The following is a 22,457-nucleotide window of genomic DNA, read 5'->3' as shown; positions in this document are numbered from 1 at the left end:
CACGTGAAAGAAATTTGAAAAAAAATATGTATGTGAAATTCCTGAGATGTGATGTTGCTTGTATCGCATACTAGGACCCAAATCGAAGGTTTAAAACTCTGAGTTAAGGCTTTAGAGTCTAAGGTGGAGAAGTTGAAGAAAGATAAAGGCTACTTAGAGGAAGAAGCCGAATCCACGAAAAGTATCGACACCAATATGGAGAAATTCGTCAATGATGTTGATGTCAAAGTTGTTGTTAAGTTTGTTTTAGGTTTTTTTGAAGCTATCAAGCAAGCTAAGGTGATAGCCCATGAAGTCCACTTTAATGAAGCGTGCCGCACCAAAGTAGTTTGTAATGAAAATATCCTCAGCAATGTAGATAAGGATGATGAGAAAGATGATGATGATGATTAAGACAAGTTGTTTGTGAGAAGGCTAATGTGGTTTATCTTCATGACATGAAGACTCTAAAAACTCTTCCCGCCTAGAGGGTGTATCCAACCATAATGTATTTCACGTCAAGTTGGAGAAAGTTAAGGAGAATCTTGAGTTCAACGTTGATAATTCCCCAAGGAAGAAACATTGTTATTGTATAAATTCATGACATATAAATCTTAATCTGTAAAGTAACGAAAAAACACATAACGATATGAATCCATGTTAGACAAAAATTTCTCCAATTGACAAAGACAAATAAGGATCCTTGCATCCTTAAAATTTCACTCGTAATATGAATAAAGGGGTATAGAGATATTGTAATCCTTGTATATTAATTTTTTTACTTGAAATAAGAATGAAGGAAAAAAAACACGACGTAATTGTTATTAATGAGATGCGCTAAGACCGATTTAGGGGAATATTGGGTTGGGCCTCCATCTTAGAATTTGTTTTCTTTCTTTTAATTTAGCTAGGGTACTCATATAAATCGTGTGTATAATAAAATATTAAATCAAATCAAAGACAAAAAGGGATAATACATGTCGTCGTCGTGTATGAAGGAAGGGTCGTCCTTGAGATTTTGAGTGTCTTATATGAAGTATGAATCAAATGCCATATTTTTTTTTAAGTCATGCACGCACGCATAAGTGTGTATGTGTGTGTTGGGGGGGAGGGAATAGTAGGGCTCAACAACTTAGCGACCTCAGAAATATGGAGCCATGTGGAATCACACACTCTAAACATACTTTGGACTGTCATTGTTCTCATCGTGTTATTTACTAAAACACTAAAAATAACGGACATAACACTTCCCTTCAAAAAAATAAAAACGAACATAACACTTATACAAAAATACCTGAAAAAATAATACAATCCTCCATTATCAACCCTCTGAATCACATCAATGATTAGAAAAACCATTCTTCTTCCAACTCTTCCACATTCTCAAACTCAAATAACCACCAAGGTTCAATTTGGTGTTCTCGGAGAGGCATCACTTGTCACCTATAAACAGCCCAAATCACTTCTCTAAACCCCTCTAGCCTCAACCTTACATGCATAATCTCACCCCCAGACACCAACTTTCCAACTCACCCAGCTCTGAATACTAGATTTAAGTCATAACTTCTTCAAACTCCTTTTCTTTTGATTCAAACTCCTTTTGTCGGCTCTCGAAATTCAATTTTTCTGATTCAAAGTCCTTCATCAGCCATTCAAATTCACCCTTTTTAGATTCAAACTCATTTACTCGACCATCAAGTATATTCTTTTCAGATTCAAGTTTCTTAACTTGGGTCTCCATATTTTCTAGCTCTTTGCAACACTTCTCAACAGCTTTCTTAATGGACCGCAATCGCCTCACTTTTACTTGTTGTCTATTGCATTCAAATTTCCTCTTAATTGGCAGTGCAAAAAAATCCATCTTCATCAAAATCCATCATTCAACTATAGAATATGAAAGAAAAAATAAAATATTTGTGTTACACTTTTGCTAATAATAAAGTAATTAATAAATTCGCAAAAGGACCAAAAAATACATTTTGGTTCAAAATATTGGTTTTGGTTCGGTTCGGTTCATAGGTAAGCAAACGGTTAATCAAATCATAACTCTGGTTCAGTTCGGTTAGTTTCAAACCTTAAACGGTTTGGTTCGGTTTTCCCTAACCATTTCAACAATTCGATTCGGTTTTCTTGAAAGACCAAACCATGCCCACCCCTAATTACATGTCATGGTAGGTGGAAGAGACGTCCTTGAAAATTTGAATGTCATTTGCGAAGTATGAATTCAATGTCCTATATTTTTTTTATAAGTTACGCTTACACGCACGCTCACACATATAAATGTATGTGGGTGTGCAAGTCTTAATCAATAGAGCTCAACAAATTGGTGCCCTTCAAAATATGGGCCGATGTGCAATCGCACACCCTATACATACTTAAGACCTCCACTTTTCTCATCATATCTATATCTATCTATCTATATATATTTTAAAGGAAAATATATGTATGCGCCCATGCTATTGCAGTCCCAAAACCCTAATCACAATTAATCCCTAATTCTCGCCCAAACTTCTTATAGTATAATTAAATCATGTGCTGAAATTAGTAACCCTAACCCCTTATTTGGAGCTGTGTTGAAAATTTGAAAAAAAAATTCCATCATTATTAATGTTTAGAAGCATGCCGCATCTTTCATTTGCTGCGCATGTGATAAACTACAACATGATTAATGTTCTTTTTATCATGTATCCAATATCCATTACATTGTTGACTTTTTTCAGGTAATGCATTTAAATGTATGCATTAAAGCTATACTTATTTTTATGGTTGATGAGAAGGTACATGTATATGGTTATATTGTTCTGATATTATACTTCACTATTGTTTATGCTTAAAGCGTTGGTTGATTTGTTTCTTAATGTTAAATATATCGTTGATTTTTTTAGCGTGGAAAAATTCATGCATACGTTAGAATGTCATCGATCTAGAAAAAGTTTGAAGAAGGCTTAACTTTTGAGGTTGAAAAATTCATGGTTGCTTTCAATGATGTCAAGTACATGCTCAAACCTCATTGATATAAGTGAACATGGTGGAATCTGCAAGCTTTATGTCATTGGAAGGTATTTTGGTTTTAGCTTCTTTTGGTATATATGTTTTATATGCTCCGATGGTACATTAACATGAAGATTCACCCATCTACAAATTTACATAGTTTTGTAGATGTCATTGGACATATAATTGAAAAGGATAACGTCAAAGACACTAAAATGGAAAAATGAGTAAACTCATGGACTTAACTTAGGAGGATCTAGAGCACCGACGGATCCATGAATTTTGACTTGTGGTGGTATGATTTTATATGATAAATATTTATACAAAATTTTGAACAATGAACAAGTGATAAAATAAGAACATTGTTATCATTGAATCCTTGAGATAAATACTTGAGATTATAAACATTATATTATTCCCCTAAAAAACTATACTATTATATATATTAAAAGAAATTAAATATTCTTTAACACATGTATGTTAAAATTGTTTTTTGCGTGTCTTTATCTTTATTTTTTTTAAAATTTATGAGAAAAACTCTTTTTATGATATATATTTTCATTTAGTAGATGCAATCTACTAAATAATTAAAATATTAGCGGGGCGTCGTCCCATGTCTACAACCTCTATCTAGAGTAAGATTATTTTAAATATTATTATTTGTTAAATTTTAATCGCTACCTATGTGTATTATAGAAACTAATCCGAGTTTTGTTTGGCTGCATTGTAGGGGAACAGGGAACTAGTAGTTCACTGCACCTTGTGAACCAATAATATGTTGGAAGAATGAAAACCTTTATTTTTCACATATAATGCATTTGAACCATTCATCGTATCTTAATACTTTAGCTATGTAAAATGAAGAAGTTTTTTGGTGAATGGATTTGCACGTGAAGATTGAAGACACATTGATAGTTGGTAATTAGTTAGAGCTCTATGCTTGCAATTTCGTAAAGTTGAAAATCTATGTGTGACCACAATTTTTAAGTCAACTGGAGTAATTGATTCTTTTTATTTATTTATGGACATTTTGTACCTCAAACTCGAAGGAATAAAGATAATTATTAACTAAAGAATAAAGATAAGGTTTAGAACCCAAACAAAATAGTGAAGTCAACTATGAAAATTGTGACTATCAATTTGAACTCAATTTAAAAAATATATATATTATTTGATAAATGATTATATTATTTTGACCGACTACTATTTGTGTTATTATGGACTTCTTAAGCATTGACACGTTATTTAGCTTCAAAACAAGGGATCACTTTTAGTTGTTAAATTTTTTTGGAATAGCATATATGAGCTCATAAAGGAAAAATGAGTGCAGAGATCACAATCACTCTCAATACGTAAGAGTCCAAATTGTTTGCCCTTGAACCAATCCATAGATGATCAACCACTCTTAAACTATCCTTACAAATGAACTTATAGTGTAAGAAGTGTCTTTTTTATTTTTATTTTTTATAAATAGACGAAATGGCAAAGTCATTATAAACTCACACACATAAGTGGAGGTACCAGGGTTCGAACCCCGTTCATGACATCCGGCTAACAATTTCGGCATTTTGACAGTTGAACTAGGACTTCTGGATAGTGTAAGAAGTGTCTTCTATCAACGTGAAAACATGTCCTCGCCACTTTTATTAAAATAAATCCCCTAATAAATGTAAATTATAGACTTTGCGTCACACACAAAATATACATATACATATATTCACTAAAAATAAAAAATGCTAATATATGCTCTTAAGACACATGTTAATGTACTAAAAAAATAAATTTACATTGAAAGTTATGTCAATTTATTTATCAAAATATTAAATAGTGGAATTGTTAACATATGTCCTTAGAATAATTAAAAAGTAAGTAAGTGATCAAATTGGTCGCTGAATTGTTTGTTTGTTGTTTATTTTTATGAATGTCTTGTTTGTTTGGTCGTAATTCGGTCGATGGATTCAATTAATAAATTATATTACACATAAAGAATACCTCCTTTTTAAATGAAGAAAGCATAAAAAATAAAATAAAAAATGAGTCAACCAAATGGAATCGGCTGGGGAAAAAGAGTGAATGTCAAAATGAAGAGAATCAAATTAACAAGTTGGTATTCTTCTGATACTAACATGTGCAAAACTCTGTAATACCTGGAGATGATTTTTCCCATTATAAATAATTGGAACATAGTTCATTAATTATGTTTTATGTTGGCGGGTCTCTTTGTATGTGTATGTCAATAAGTCAAAATAAATATGTTAATATGTCACATTATGACTTTGTTTATGATAATTGAAGTGGCTAGCTATAACTATATAAATAGGGGGTTGAACTTGAGATGAGTTGAGACAACATAACTCAACTCATACATAAATATTAATCAACTGGTCTGGTCTGGTCTGGTTGAGAGAAAGGGTCTTGTACGTGGACAAAGATTCATGTCTGGTAGCCAAGGATGACTTGCCTAGCTATCCCAACCATATTCATGGATGATTAAGGAACTAACCTTGTTTGGTTAATTTGGCGAGCTTCCCTGGCTATTTGATTGTTTCTTGTCTTACCTACTATACCTTGTCAATATGCTTATCTACTCCTTCTAAGACATGTAGCAACTCCAGGTAATGCATTCAATTCATACATAATTTGGGCATATTCATTTTGATTTTAAGAAAATCTAAAGAAAGCTGCTAGTTTATCCTTATCAATGATAAAAATTTAACGCCTTTATGTATCGAGGAAAAACAAAATGGTGATGATACTTATTATATTCTCAATTTTGTGGTCTCCATGACATGGTTAATTATACAAGAGAAGAGGGTTCTGTAACATATCCACAAATGCTGCAATATGATGTTGAGGGTGATCGATCCTTCTCTTGGACTGACATTTCATTCTTCTCTCCAACTTAATATTATTTTATTACTCATTATGTCTTTCTCTCCCCCTACTAAAGTTTTCCAATGACCAGAGCAGATCCCAACTCTAGTCACCATTAACTTATTTGAGAATAAACAAAAACTAATCGTGACATTAGTGACTTGAACTGTGATAGTGGCTGGTATATTCACCCAATCAAACACCCGCTCTAGTTGCTAAAGAATGAATATAAAATTCTAAGCGAAAATGGTATTTGAAAACTCTTGCATACAGAGAAAATCCAGTTTGGAAGAGTACTCATACTGTGTCCAATAGACTCTCCAACAACAACGTATAAACTGGAGTAGATTCTTCGAGCCTATAACATGATTATGTTTTTTCTTTTTTGCAATTTAATGCACACTACCGCTCTGAACACCTAACTACTGCTAGGACGTAATTTCCCAACCACCTATCAGGTATTTACCCTCCATTAATGCAATCATTATAAAATTCTTCATCTTCCCAAATATTCCCTACCTCTCAATTGAACAGTTATGGTCTCCTGACAATAGAAGATGATCAAAATGGTTTGGTGGTCCCATTACCAGGAGTCCCACACAACATGGGACGAAAGGAAAAGAAAAACATAAGGGGTAGGTTTTGTCTATATAGGCATAGGCATTACAAGCCCGGATTGTTCTTTAAGCTTAACCTTACGGCAACTGGAAAGCACCCTATTCTGTCAGTGGAGCCTCCTTATACTAATCATCTTTTATCAAATTCACCACCATGTGAAGACAATTTCAGAATGTGTTGATCCAAGACTCAACAGAAATGCACAATCATATTTCAATAAATAAGTTAATATACTACTCACCGTTACCAAAAAAAATAACAAGATCCTAACTCTCATCCAGTAAGCACCCCTAAATGTTCCCTTTTAGTGCATGTTTGATGAACAGTGCTATTGAAAAAAATCATAGTGCGGCACCGTAATTTTGTGGAGCTACAAAATGTAGCTTTTGTCAAAATCATGATGGCTCACCGTGGTTGTCTCCCACATCTCATCCAAACATGCACTTAGGTGGTGGCTTCATCACTAGATAAAAGAAATCAAAAAGAATCCAGTTGCCAATTGCAATGTATCTCTGCCTAGCAAGAATTCCGGCAACGAACCACCATCAAATCTACACTTCCTCAAAAGGGTTCCGATACCATAGCATATGAACCCAAGAACAAAAACCAGCTCAAAGAATTACATTAATCCCGGTTATTATTATAAACAATAGATAATACCATTAAGTCACTAAGTGGATTTACAAAGTCGTAAAATTCAAATCAAACTAGTACCCAGTGTTGAGTTTTGACGGTTGCTGCAGAGACAGACATTGCCAATGGCATTATTCTAAACAATGTAACTAAGAAGAATCAGAGCATTCCATTAAATCCACGATAATCACATCAAAGATACCGAAATGCAATCATATCTACAAAATAGTTGTGGTAATTAATTTACATAAAGGACAGCCCCTAAAATGACTAGTTAGTTAAGTTTCGAAAAACTGTTACTATTGGTTGAATTACCCCCACATCATAGCATCCACATAAAAAATGAAACAGACTTGAGCAGACAAAGTTTACATAAGTAATAAGTTGTGTAAAAAGCAATTCAAAATCGACAATATATATCACTTTAAATGTAAATTAATTACATGGCACAAGGATGTTTGTATATGAATATGACCTGGTGATGCATCAAATATTGAATGATTTAGCCAACACAACTTTTGTTGTAAACAAGGTCTACATAACAAAAATGCAAGACTGACAATTGTATCCTTGGTATTCCGATGGATAGCACAATGCGGCATAAATTCCCTTTCCTTCTAAGAAAGAGTGCTACAATGTGCTTATTTTTTAACCTCGTATTAATCTTTCTGAGTTATCAAATGACAACAACAATACAACTAGAATTACTTCATGAAATGAAAAAACAACAAATTGCTCGAACAAAACTTGCAGTTATATGTACTTGCATTGGGTTTTAAAAAGGACATTTCTCAAATGAGAACCTAACGATTCCAAGTCTAAAAAAAAGTCATGGGAGAACATATTAAAACTCAGTTCAGACATGCATCTGAATTTTGCTATGGCCGAGAATCCTTTCCTTCCCTGCTAGTACTAAAAAACAAAAAACAAGTAAATCTAAGTACTCAAGAGAAGCCCTTACCAAGCTTCTGAATAGCGCAGTACAGTTTTCTTCTCGATCCAACAGCATTAATTCCCATATCTTTGAGATCCTCTAGCGTCAACATCGGCAAAACTTCATCATCAACTTCATGCACTTCAAACACGGGCGCATAACGACCTAATCCCAACCCATTAAGCCAAATCCTAATCCCATCTTCACCAAACCTAATCCTCCCAACATTGTCATTCCTATCACCATTTTCAGATGGCCCAGATAACTCAATCCCATCATTATGATCCCTACTCTTAAAACTCCTTCTATGCCCATCAATCCCTAAGTTCTCCATTGAATGAATAGGACTTTGTTCTTTCAAAGGACTTTCCGAATTTTCCACATCAAATTCTCTATACCCATCATCCACATCTTCAGCACCACTATATTTTTCCTCAACAACACCACCACCGGTTTCATCAATTCTAGAAACCCAATTCGATCTAACTCTCTTAGTAGCAACAGAACCTCTCTTCTTTGATTCTTTAACCTTCCAGCCACCAATTGCAACAGTACTATCAATATTCCCTTCACCGTCTAGGGTTTCATTGAATTCACCGACCGAACTCAAATTAGTTAAAGGTCGAATCTTTGAAGGTTTACCTGAAGCAATTGAATCTTTTTCCTTGCGTTGATGATCGAAGGAGAGTTTCCAGCTCTTATTGTTGCGTCGGGCGTGAGAATCGTAAGGTGGGTCGACGCCAATATCACCTAATCGGACACTTGGTCTTCTCTGTCGCTTCGTTCCGATTGGTTCAGTTGAGTTCAAAATTAGGGTTCCGCCGCCATTTATCTGCCCCTCCGCCGGTTGAATTTCCGCCATTTTCGAATCTCTCTGTAAGAAATGCAGAATTAGGGTTCTGAATAAATGAAATTGTGGAATGTGAAGGGTTGAAAGTGAGTGAGAAAGAATGTGTACTTAGTTGTGTTGTGGCGTTTTGAAGTTGTGGGTGTTTGTTTGATTTATTAACTTTTAGTTGTTCTATAACAAAGTGAAGTGAAGTACATTAACATTAGCTATAGCTATTTCATCCTCTGACTCTTTCTTTCCTCAAAGATTGCAATTGTGGTGGATCTGGTGGCTTCTAACAGGATCTACACTAGATACGTGTTATTAAATGTACTTTTTTTTTTTTTTAGTATTTATTTTTAGTATTTTATTTTGTGATTAATACCACCACATACTTGAATTTTCAAAATCGGCTAAATTTTTTCTGAATTATGTGAAATATCTATTTAGTCCATGAATTTTACAGATGTCCATCAAAATGGTCCCTTCATCCAAAAGCTCCGTTAGTAGTGATGATGTATCCTTTTGCATGTTGTGTTGTCATGTACACCTGTCAACAAGGCAGCCACGTGTACAAGGACTAAATGGATGGAAATGGTAAAAATTCGAGATTTAACTTTTCAGTGTAATTTTCCCTGTGTTTTCAATTATACCCCTCTAATACATGTGTTGTCCTGGATCGATTTGAGACTTACTGTCATAATTTGATGACTAATTTGATGGATTTTGTTATAATTTAAGGGCTGATATGATTGATTTTATTTGCAGATAATAAGTACAAGGAGATATGGCATGAGAGGACCAGTGATTTCAAATGACATGCATAAACAAACACCACTGAGGGATCTTGCTCCACAAAATCCAACTGGTCCTGGAGTTATTAGAGTTTCAAATCCAAATTACGGGTCATCCGCTTCAACTCAACCCCAATACATGGAGTTTATCCCAACTCCAGGATTTCCAAAGCATTGATGCATGTTTAAATTATGTTTTTGAACTAGTTTAATTAATACGTTTTGAACCTGTTTATTTTATGCTTTTTTGGATATGTGATCACTTAAGAACATCAAATGATTTGATGACTTGATGGTTATATAATGTTATTTTTTTGGCTATGTAATTAATTATGAACATCAAATATATGAGTTATGATGGTATGCAAATGTATGTCTTTTTATAATCAAAGTGTCTGTCTTTTACTTTTTACTTTGTTCAGCAAATGTATGCAACAAGGATCACAGTGATATCTGTTGTGAAAATTCAAGGACCTATTTGATTGTATTTTCACTAATTTGAGGATCGATACGATGAATATGTATATAATTCAAGGACCAATTTGATTGAAATTTTTTGACAGAAAGGTTTGATTCATTCATTGACAACCTCTTTTCATTACAACATTACAGGACTTGGCACAATACAATAGCATTTTAAACAACTCAATCAAACAAAATACTCCTATCAATATCTTAATCAGCCTAAGCTCACTTCCTAACTTCCTACACAATCAACTTTATCCATCAACCTTGCCCTCCAAACCTCTTCTCTCCCCGTATCCTCTGGCTTCTCCATCAACCTTGCATTTCTTCCATGACCAACACCATTGTTTTTAAAATAGTCTAGTTCTTCAGCTTCATCAACTCACACAAAAAAATTACAATTTTTACCATCATCCTATACAATCAAAAGACAAAATCAGTACTATTTAAACAAATCATTCACGCATCACATAATCATTGTTGACAGTGTTGACTTTTCTTACAACACAAATTCTAGGACACCAACATTGAAGCTCTCTCAGCTCATCATTGTACATAGAGCTTGAAGATGAAGACTGACTGTTGTAGTTGTCCATACGCCCACCACCCATCATTCTGAACACCAAATCTTCAACAATGACTTTTTGAATTTCGAATTAAATCAAAAAAATTAGGGTTTTAAATTTTTTGAATTGGGGAAGAACATTGACATCAATTCATGGAAGAAATTTGGGGAATTTTGATCTCTAGGTGACAAATGAGTTGTTAATTAGCAAGAGGAGAAAATAGCCCTTGCCATGGATTGAACCGGAGACATGCATATGTCAAGGGCTTCTCATCACCACTGCAGCATTCACTTATTTGTGATAGTTTTTGGATGTTATTAGCTATATATATTTAAAATACCAAATACTGCGATTATTATGCTTCTTTTTTTTTTTTTTTGACATTATGATTATACATGCTTTAATTCAAATTTTAACATGTATATTTTCTCACTTTTTTTATTTCAATTTATTTTTATCTTGATAATATATAGTATAAATAAGTGTTTCAAATTTATTATTCTCATAACTATATTATAATTAATTTATGTGTTTGATAAGATAATTATGTTATAGTCGTTAGACTTAAATTTGAAGAACAAATTTAAGAAATTATCTTAATTTATTTGATGATTTCTTTAATATTTATTAGTGTTATTTTTATTTGTTAAACCGAGTCAACTTGTTTAATACAAAGATCAGGCTGAGTGAAATGACAGAGTCATCCGAACCTTTCATGCGGTTCGACCAATGACTTAGTGGTTCGACCAATGACCCAGTGATCCACTATCCTCACCGAGTCGATGGCCGGTTCGAGTTTTAAAACTATGCTTGTTTTGAAACTTGATTTTCCACCATATTTATTGTTGATGATTTTTTGTCAATGTTAATCGGCGCATCATTAATGACGATGTAACATTAGCAAAAATAAAATGAAAATTTGGTGGGATGAAAAATCTTGGAAATTGTAAAATAGAGATAAAAAAAAAGGTATAAGAAGCTTGAGGTATTGGGTTCAAACCCAATCAAAGAAGAAAAACTAACATTAATAGCTACTCCCTCCGTCCCTTAATGTAGGCATCCATTGTCTTTTTCACATTTCTTATGAAAAGTTATCAGTATAATTAATGTGTATGTTTTGTATGTTAATATTACAAAATTGTCCTTTGTTTGTATGTGTATTTAAATTGACTTTTCATATTTCAAGACAAGATAATAGTATTAATTAAGGGTATGTTTAGGAAAAAAATAATAAATGCATATAGTAATTTGAAAATAGGTTTACATTTAAGGATAAAAATAAAATTAAATGAGTGTTTACATATGCGGACGAAGAGAATAATTAATAACATTTACTTTAAAAGTCAGATATGTGATGATTCACACACACAAAAGAAAGTGAGATGGGTGTTGTACTATGCATAAGTTGCTTTCGATCGTTGGATCAAGATGTATTGCTTTAAATCGAGTGAGACATGGTGGGGTTTATTAATGGTAGAAACAGAAACCACTTGTGTATGGTATAACACTGTCTTATTTGTGCATTATAAAATTAGCCTATATTTATAGTATTGTTTTTGTTGAATCAATATCGTTCAAGTTGATATATAAGTCAAGATTATACATAAAGGTAATGGCGTCATTGTCGTATATATTTGAGCAATTTCCAAACATTGGTGGTAGAGAAATTGTGACTATGCCTTACCAATGTTTTCTTACAAAGTGCTTTTTAGATGTCTACAAGGTTTAGCTCAACTGTTAAGATATTGCTAGGTTGAACACTTTCATTCAGATTTAAATTTAGGATCTCGCAGTCGTGTGTGAGTTTTATGTGGTGTTTGCCACTTCGTCTATTAATCCCAAATTTATTTATTTTTTTGAATTAAAAATGGGGATTTACTATTGTTCTAATAACTATTGGCATTTATGCGTTAAGAGCTCTAAATAACTTGATTAAATTGAACACCTCTTTACATTGTTTCGAGTGAAGCTAAATTTAGATCTCTTAAGTAAAAATTTGAGTTTGAGTCCTATGAATGGAAAAAATGTGATTGGAAAGAGAAACCTCACTAACCGTGATAAAATATGTTCTTTGACGAAGATTAGTTAACAAAAAGTTGATAAATACTGAATGCAAATAACATGGTTAGCAAAAAAAAAAAATTAGAACAACTCATGTTTCAAATTTTATTTCAAAGTTGCCTCATAATCTTAAAATTAGAGTCGCCTAACCTTAGTCTATTGAATCTTGGCTACTCTGCTCAAACTGTGAAGTCTGTGATAGTCACGTTTAAAGTAGATTGTTAAACTTTTGACATCGCATAATACTAGTTTAGCTTATAAACTTCTTACATCTGCCCCTACCTCGAACTATAATACTATTTTTTATCTATTTTCTTTGGATTTAGATCCTCTGTAACCTTTTCATCCCCTCAAGCCTGATCCCAATTGTTGGAATTCTTCCATCTCTATCGTGGTTACTATTCTAGTTTTTCATCTAATCTTTTCGTATCGAATCTTGCATTATGCAACTATTCTTTCATTGCAAGACGGAATTTACTTTCTTTTTGGACTTTTACCACTGAAAATCTTCATCTTGAAGTTGTTCACTTAAATAGTAAGCTTGAGAAGCATTTTTACATCGCAAATCACACGCTAATCATTTCTCCATTTCTTCCATCCTAATCTGTTAACGTGGTTAACATTTTCCTCTATCTCCTCACTTTTCATGATAGATTCTATCTAAGTGCTTGAAGCGTGATGGCATGTTCCTTTATGTCCTCCAATTGTCAAATCTATTTTAATCCTATCTAGAAAGAAATAATGTCTTTTCAAGGCTTACCGACTTATCTCCAATTTATTATTTAGGTCTTTTCTTGAGTTTCCAATTAAAAAATTATGCCGTGTCACACCATTTCTAGACATATTTATTGAGCATAAAAAAGCAACACAAATAGTATCAACATGTTTGAAGAGGTATTATTGTATGCAACCAAAAAAGAAGAGATTTTATTGCAACAGTGTAAATAGTTTGATCCTGCTTAGGAAGATCAAGGCTTACCGATATATTTAGCTCTTTTCTTAGACTCCAACAAAACAAAAAAATGCAGTCTGAGTGACACCATTTACTAGATATGCTCCTCTAGAGCATCGAAAACCAACAATAATACTGTAACTACATTTGAAGAAATAATATTATGATTATATGCCTAAATGTAAGTAAACGTGTTTATAGTATGGGTGTACAGTTATTATTCCAATTATATTATATTTATGAAGGAAAAAAAAAACGTTACAGCTCAACTTGTTATGGTTCAACTAAGCAGCACATAAAAATTGTATCCTAGTTGTTCTATCATCTTGTCCTCAACCAAAACTCAGTATTTGTAATTTTCAAACAAAAAAAGAATGAGAAAGATTTTTAAAAAATTGCAGATTTGCCTCCAAACCCCAAGTATGAAGCTCCATTGCCATTTTATCAAGCTGATGACATCTGTTTTGCAAGAAAATTAACAGAAGATTTTGAATGGTAGGCCCGGCCAGATGTTTCCCGACAGAAGAAATTGATCACATAAGATTTCAGTACGGTTCAATCATTTGGCACTTGGCACAGTGCAAAGCAACCCATGTCCGGGACTATGCTCCAGAGGATACATGGTTGTGCTCTTCACATACCTCATATGATCAAGTGCTGCCTTTCGGAGTTTTGAAACTGCATTTATATTTCTTTTAGCTTGCTTCTTAACTACGGAACATGCACGCAATGGATCTTCAGATCCTGCTCCAACTCTCCTGTAAAAATCATAAATTGAGAAAGTGCAACTAGTTTTCGATTCAACTAATACACTCTTAAAATCAAGCTCAGCTAACAATTGATAATGTGCGATTTGTGATCAGACAATTGCAGGATAGCATGAGGCATGCAAGGTCAATATTATACATCAAACCACTTGCTATCTTTAATTTTTACAGTTAGAGAGATAATCTGAAGGCACGTATAACAGTAAACTGGCATGGCCAAAAGTCTGAGGCCAAATGAAGCCATACAAAAGGGCTGTGATCAGCATTTTCAAGTTTTTAAATATTGCAGGTCAAAGACCAACAGCCTTCACTCATGAACATGATTTACAAACTGTTAAATATTCTATTTGTCAAAATTTCAGTTGTCTTAATAGGATCACAAGCCAAGAAATTAAGAAATTTCATACTATAATTTATTGAGTTACAACATAAAACCATTCATGAGCTTTCATCTAACAGCTTAAACTTTTGAATAGTTGGTCCATGACAATTATACATTTATTCTCATATGGTCCCTGTTAAAATCTATAGAACACTCTTTCAAAAAAAAAAAATCTATAGAACACAGTTTGAAGAGGAAATAAAGAACAAAATGGGGGATGCAGGAATCATTTACCTCAGTAATTTCTCTGATGCAATCCTAGCCGCCCTTATAATATGGGGGCTTGGAACCCATTTTACCACACGGTTTGGATCAGCTCTCATGGGAGAATGGATTTTGATCAGCTTAACAATGAAGAAGGTGGATGAGAAGGTCAGTGATTAGAAAACAAGACACATGACTATACTCAAACTGCTAGGCACCAATTCAATACAAAATAAACACCACTTGCTTATGATTTATACAACCTTAGTTGAAGACTTCAATAATTGACGTGATTATAGCTAATAAAAAAGTATATGTACATAATTATCAGCCAACATCAAGGAAAATCTTTATTTTCCTTACGCACCGAATGAAAGTCATTAGTATCACTTTAACTTTCGCCCTCCGGAACTTAAAATCAGCTTCATGATGCTAAATTTAACTGTTTTTAAATGTTTTCCAATAGCAGTAATAACTAATAAGTATATTTTACTTACTCCCAAGCACTCCATCATCTGGTAATAAGCTCTGCCATGCAACGGCGTATGGCCTTGACGAGATTCAGAGAAATATCTTGTCCTGAAATAAATTTACAAGGCCTACTGATCAAGTAATCACATTTCAAAGAAAGAATTAATGAACCAGAAATACCAATTCCCAGCAAATCATTTAATACCATTCTTTATAGCCAGGATCCACAGTGAAGCCATACATATCCACTGAATCACACATGGAGAGGGCAAATTCAAGAGCCTTAAGCCCGGTTCCTTTTGCAGCTGAACCAAAGGAAGCACCTAGCATGAGATATACAGGGTTTCTTATAGGTAGTTCCTGCAGAAGACAAAAGTCGATTGCTTTGCAAATGGGTATATAGAATGTGTGGCAGCAATTAAAGGATCTTTGAAGGTGGATTCCATTGATAAGGAAACATACCTTGATCATTTTGTTCATGATGTCATGAATGGTTGTTTTTACTATCAAGACTTCTTTTCTTTGCTCTGCAGAAACAACATTTATAGTAAGGCTCTAGTAATTCATAATGGCATTGTAACAAGTGGAACTCATTACAACAATTAGCAATAATACCATCTAATTCAACAACTTTATCCAGGGCTTTGGCAGATCCTCGATTTAGAAGACGAAATGTGCTTTTCCTACCCACGTATTCAGTGTAGTTCTGCAGACGTGAATAGAACTTAGTGGGCAAGGTCTTAGGTTTTGGGACAGAATAGAAAGAAAATTACAAAAACATGGTTGATCAACTAACCTGTGTTGGAGCACCATTTTCTCTTAAGACCACATCATAACCATCTATCTCCTTTCCAAATCTTGTTTTCAAGAGGTCTCCCGAATTACCAATAACAGCACAGCGCCCATACTGTCTAGGGAAGTATGGTGATGTTTCGGGGAGCACCAGTGAAAGTTTCTCCATGCACAAGGTCCTGTTCTCGCAGCGGTTGCTGCAACAGAGAAGAATCCTATTTGTGAGACTTTATAACAACTTCAATTTCTTTCTTAAGAACTCCTGAATTTAACTATAAGTAGTTATAAAAGGATAAACATGGAATGTGGTAATTATGCTATATAATGAGATTGAGAAGCATATGTTGCGTGTTTAGCAATCAAGGCAGAGAGGAGAAGATGGCATAAGAAAAGGTTTTATCACTTCTATAAGAGCAAACAAATGCTAGACCTGTGAAACACGGACACTCCTCGGATTAGGCGCGTCCCGGTGTGGGACACGTGTCGTGTCCCACACCGACACTTGTAATTACACTGAATTATGTGATTTTCTCAAATTATTTGCAGTGTCCGTGTCGTGTCCGGTGTCCGTATCCGTGCTTCATAGTGCTAGACTATAGGCTTAACCTTGTAATACTGTGCGACATAAGTCTACTTATTTTCAAATGTTGAAATAAAACACAGCTAATTCTAGTGATGGTTTGCTTCTCAACATCAAATTAAAAGAAATCTTAGAATAGACAAATTTACAGATTGTCCTAGTTCACATGATATACCACACGCCTTCTTCAGGATGAAGAGCTCAATGCCAACTTATACTCTGCCTTTTAGGATAAAGAAAGCTTCAGATCATTTGAGGTTTTGAAATTCGCATAACCTCTATGGCAGTTTATAATCAACTTATATAGAGTATACTAATACTATGCTCAGTATACTTCATTTCTAATAAATGAATGAATTAAAATGCAATTGAATTTGGCTTTCTTCCTTATAGGCTACCACTATTCAATGATGATATAATTGTTTAGTAAAACCCAGATGCACGTTCACTTACAGCTGTATTCCTTTATTGATCCTACGCCAAGCATACTCCTCCCACCCATTTGGTAAAGAATCAATGAATTCCTTGGTGAGTATAGTGGTGCTGTTCCGCACCTGGGCAGTCATTACACGGCAATAGAAATTAAGGCATACATCATAAATAGAATATCATAAACATATATTTAAACCACAATGGAGAGTATAAATCTATGGGTATTCACAATCACAAGTAACAAAGACACATTTGCTTACCTGTTCCCATGTGGCCACAGCTTCACATAGATTAAAATCAAAAGATAGAGCTTCAAGTTCACCGGTTTTGGGATCTTTCTGTCAATACAGAAACCTCCATCAGTCAAGAATTGAAACAACTGTTTTAACTACTTTTACACCACATGTGACTAAGTATATGTATATCACTAATCATAACTTATGAATGTGAGGAAACTAATTCCCCTGGGTTCAGGTTGTCATGGTGAACATATTTTTTCGGACCATATATGAAATATTTAATTTTTTACTTAATAGTATAAGGGCAGTGAATGATTAGGAATGTTTACCCATTTGGGGATGGTGTCACTGGGAAAACTTATTGTGGTTTGACAGTAATCACTGCTACTAGCTGCTTTCAGACCAAGTCCATTTGCACTCTGCAGAAAACACCAAATCAGCTACTCGGTCAAATCGTTCAAATAATTCATACTCAGTACAAGATTGGAAAATTGGGAGTATAAATAAGAAAACAAATCAGAACCAAAATACTACTACAATATAAACTCCAAATAAATACCACACAGCAATCAATTTTCACAAACAGTTACAAAAGAGAAACCTTACCACACATTTCTGGAAAGAATTGTGAAGCGAAAGCAACGATTCGGCTTCTTCATCAGTGAGGTGATAACTGAGATCTGCATCAATGATTAGATTGAACGTAATTGAAAAAAATGTGATAGAATTTGGATAAGAAAATATACATTGTATACATACATACATACAGAAGGTTCGGAGAGTCCAGTGATGTAAATGCAAATGGCTGCAAATCCAGATGCTAAAGCAAGCAACAATCCCAATCGTAGAATCCTCATTGAACTTAGTTGCCAATTGAAGCTACTTGCGATGTATGAATTAGGGTTTATCGAAATTTCGAGATTGAATCTAATGTAGAAAGCACTTGTTACTCTTATCACTATGAGTGCAAAATCAATCTACGCTGAATTTTTTATGTCTCGTTGAACAAATATAGTAATTTGAGTTTGTAAAAAATAAAATACGAATATTGTTGGAGTTGGAGAAAAGAAAAACACGATAAATAAATGCAAGAACGTGGATTTCCCTTTTATACTTTCAGCGGTAGTTGTTTTGTTGGTGGCTCGAACCCAGGCCTTGTTCACCAGGACATTTTTACGGTTAGTTAAATATAATAATGGATCTTGTTAACTTGTGCCCTGGTCACAAAATAAAAAACTAAATAAATAAATTCAACTTTAAAAATTGTGCATTCATAATCTTAAAAATTTAAAAACTTATATTTTCAATACAATATTTATTATTTATTTTTATTTTAATATCATTATCTTGTGCCCTAATATCACAAGTTAGCATTTCCCTATAATAAATAGTCTCTATGAGAAAAAAAAATTAATTTTGTTTTTAATTCTAAAAAATACCCCACTTTTTTTCTTCATCAACATTTTTTTATCTAATCTTTATAAATTTTTCCCTTAGCATTTTTACTTTGTATAAAACTTTCCATCAACATTTATAATTATTGTAAAATTTTACGTTTGCATTTTTTACCCATAAAAATGTTACAGAAAGTAAAAAGTAAAATTTGTTGTAGGGATTAAAACGAAATTTTAAATATCTATAAGAAATATTTACTTATCATAAAAATAATAGTAAAATAAATTTTTCATGTAATATTAAAAACAATTTCGACCCTTAAATAAACAATTTTGACGTAATTCATGGTCACATAATATCTTTTTGCCATTATAAAATTACAGTGCTTTGTCTTGTGTGCATAACTCAGTTGGTAGGATAATGCATTATTATATGCATGGGTCGGAGGTTCGAATCTCGGACACCCTACTTATTCACTTTATAAGATGAATTCTAGCTACCATGCTACCTGGAAAAGAAAAAAAATTACACTACCTTGAAGAACCATCAAACTTAAGGGGTATACAAACTCATAAAAGTACATCCATTCTTTTGGACTCGCTCGAACGGTCATAGAAATCATTCATTGTTTATGGCTCCTATATCACGCTAAACAATCTGTAGTGGATTCAATAATCTATTAAAGAGAAATAAGAAACATAAAGTGGAGTATGTAATTTTTTAATAAATCGATGGTATCGAAGAATCCAAAATAAAGAAAACCATCCTTAAGTATATGATATAATAAGTGTCCCGTGAGCATAGCTCGGTTGGTAGAACAATGCATTATTATATATAGCGGTTGGAGTTTGAACTTCGGACATCCCACTTATTCATCTTATAAAATGAATTATAGTTCCTAGACTACCTGACCAAAAAAAAAGTGAATTGAAAGTTTGTTGTGAATTCGGTCTCAAATTTTAAACCTCACATCAATGAAATTTAGATTCGTAGAGCAAGTATCAATGACAACCAACAACCAAATGTAAATAACCACAAGCAATAACAACAGTCTAGATCTAATCTAGAAAACAAGTGCATAGCAAAACCACAATCTAACCAAAGGATAAACAAGAAAAGGAGAGTAGAGAAAAGATAACAACACCAAGAAATGTTCACTCAGTTCCGTCCAAACCTACTCTGGAGGAGAGATTGATCTCTCCAATCCACTATCAATGAGTTCTTACAAAGAGATACAAAATGAGTTACAAGAAATTAGTTTAAACAAGCTCACAAAGAACAAACCTAATTTCTACCCATTTTCCCAATCTCACAAATGAACAAGACATTCATGATTTTCACTCTCCCAAGATGTTTACAATTGTTTCCCAACTCTAGAATCTAACCCCCAAAAGAGAACCAACTCATAGCCTTTGATTTCACTAAAGATCTTCTCTTTTGGTTTCACAAGACTCACCCAAGTTGCTCACAAAAGACTCTACACTCATGTGTTTCCCATCCCCATGAATCTTCCCTAAAAGGCACCAACCCTTTTCCCAAGAACCCCCTCTTTTGGTTCTCCAAGATTCACATCATGAAGCTTTGAACCTCACCCAAAGACCCTAAATCTTTAGTATCTACAGACTCTCTCACATTTCAGCAGTTTTAAGTTTTGCTTTTAAAAACAACAAAAAAACTAAATAAAAAAATGCTAAAAACATGTCAAATAAAATCATAAAAATAAAACAATACCACCAAAAAATTATAAAAATCGAATAAAACTAATGCAAATTTTTTCGGATTTTTTTGAGAATATGAAAAATAAAATAAAAACTGAAAAATGGGACTTAACGATGGAATTTGGATTTTGAGGGGCGGAGTCCCGTAAGAAGTTTCTTTTACGGGAGTCATGATCCTTGAATTTTTTTCTGATTTTCTAGGGAAGTTTTGGAGCAATCCGATCAAGTAGTCCGAAAACCCGATTTTTGACTAAGAACAGGTAACAATAACCCAAAACAGAAAGATGAGAGTTAGGAAGATTAATATTATCCATAAAATGACAATCCATGTTACAAACATGTTTAGTATTTATGCTGATACAATTCAAATTATTTTTAAGGGAAAACTAGTTCGGATTATATAATCCGAATTTGTGAAAAACTCAAATTTTCACCCTATAACAAAGAAAAGACTGAATTCGGATTACGAAATCCGGATTGCACGAGGGCATTTTTGAAAAATTTACAGTGCATGCTAGTAAGAGATAGAGTGGGAAAAGTAATACTCCAATTTTTAAGATTCAAGGTCCTGCAGTCTAAAGAAGTTGAATATGGCCCATTGATAGCCCAACCAAGAAAGCTCTTAATTTTTTTTATAGATATTACCAACACCTACAAAATATTTATCCACACCCCCAATGATGCAGTTCACATTTATTTTAAAATGAATTCCGTAAACTTCAGGTTTATAATATACATTTTTGTTTTGTCTCGTGAGTTTAGCTCAATTGGTAAGGACAGTGCATACGGTAATACGTCATACAATTATTATTTTTTTTTAACAAATTTGTGTATCAAAAACTAAATCTCAAAAAGGAAAAAGTGGGGTGTAAAGAAAATAGTAGAATAAAATGGGGAGATAAATTATACTTCTTCAAACTTTACTTATATTTTAAAAATTAATAAGATGTTAATTTAGATGATTTTCTTTGACATATCAAATTATTTCTGATTAACACATTTCTTCACCACAACATCTATAGTATCTTGGTTGTACTTGAGACTTGAGTTAGAAAGTCCATCCACCACACCACACACACATATTAGGAAATAAGAAAGAAAACAAAAAACAAATTTACTTGTCATAACGAAGGATTGTGTAGCCCAAGTGGGTTGAGCTTAGAGTTTAAGAGTTGGAAGTCGAGGACAAGGAAACAAAAAACCAACGTAACATTTATATAATAACATTTGTCATTAGAAAGAAAAAAATTACTTATATACTCATCTAACAGTATTATAATAGCCCAAGAGAAATGAGTGTCTCCAAAGATTAATGCTTTTTATAAGCACTCTTTTTTCTACTATTTGCAAGTCCAAAATGGACTAATTTTATAAAGATAATTTTCTCTTCAATTATTTTAATTCTATTACTAAAAATAAAAGAGTTGTTTCTTGACCAAAAATAAATAATACAAATGTTTGTTTAATTATGGGCCGGATTTATTTTTCTTAATCTACGTTGTTATTTCATTTTAAAGCAAGTATAACCATTTTTATTTAAGCAAGTAATTTAAATAATTTATAGTTCTTAATTTGACAAAAAAATTTCCAGTTTTAATTAATTTTTTGAATTATTAAATTTTTTTAAAAATACCATTATTTATAATTTAATATTTTAAAAATTAGATAAAAAATTTTACTAAGATAATATTGTTGGAAGATATACAATTATTGCTCAGTTTTAGTCGGAGAGATTAGTGATTTTTAAGTATTAATTATAAAATGAGTCCCATAAGTCCTAG

At 33.1% G+C, this 22,457-nt stretch overlaps 2 protein-coding genes across 3 annotated transcripts; both read right to left on the bottom strand.

Moving 5' to 3' along the window:
* Positions 1 to 7,498: 7,498 nt before the first annotated feature.
* On the bottom strand, positions 7,499 to 9,161 carry LOC11435920 (protein bicaudal C homolog 1). Its single transcript, XM_024773896.2, has 2 exons — positions 8,988 to 9,161; positions 7,499 to 8,903 (listed from the first exon to the last, which is right to left on the bottom strand). Exon 2 carries the CDS (start codon positions 8,889 to 8,891, stop codon positions 8,040 to 8,042), a length of 852 nt encoding a protein of 283 aa, XP_024629664.1. The 5' UTR covers positions 8,892 to 8,903; positions 8,988 to 9,161; the 3' UTR covers positions 7,499 to 8,039.
* Positions 9,162 to 13,863: 4,702 nt separating this feature from the next.
* LOC11435922 (sialyltransferase-like protein 2) lies at positions 13,864 to 18,638 on the bottom strand. Of its 2 annotated transcripts, none has more exons than XM_039829410.1 (12): positions 18,319 to 18,638; positions 18,170 to 18,243; positions 17,893 to 17,982; positions 17,585 to 17,662; positions 17,346 to 17,446; positions 16,317 to 16,509; positions 16,136 to 16,226; positions 15,983 to 16,047; positions 15,726 to 15,880; positions 15,547 to 15,628; positions 15,080 to 15,189; positions 13,864 to 14,454 (listed from the first exon to the last, which is right to left on the bottom strand). In XM_039829410.1, exons 1-12 carry the CDS (start codon positions 18,326 to 18,328, stop codon positions 14,256 to 14,258), a joined length of 1,248 nt encoding a protein of 415 aa, XP_039685344.1. In that variant the 5' UTR covers positions 18,329 to 18,638; the 3' UTR covers positions 13,864 to 14,255. The 2 variants fall into 2 exon arrangements, with proteins under 2 accessions (XP_039685344.1, XP_003630561.2); XM_003630513.4 differs by having other exon boundaries at positions 18,327 to 18,638.
* Positions 18,639 to 22,457: the final 3,819 nt, after the last annotated feature.

Source organism: Medicago truncatula, chromosome 8 (genome assembly GCF_003473485.1).
Source record: "Medicago truncatula cultivar Jemalong A17 chromosome 8, MtrunA17r5.0-ANR, whole genome shotgun sequence".
In the NCBI taxonomy this organism is placed as follows: Eukaryota; Viridiplantae; Streptophyta; class Magnoliopsida; order Fabales; family Fabaceae; genus Medicago; species Medicago truncatula.
Note: the sequence above shows the minus strand (reverse complement) of the source record. Positions and strands in the feature narration are given on the sequence as shown.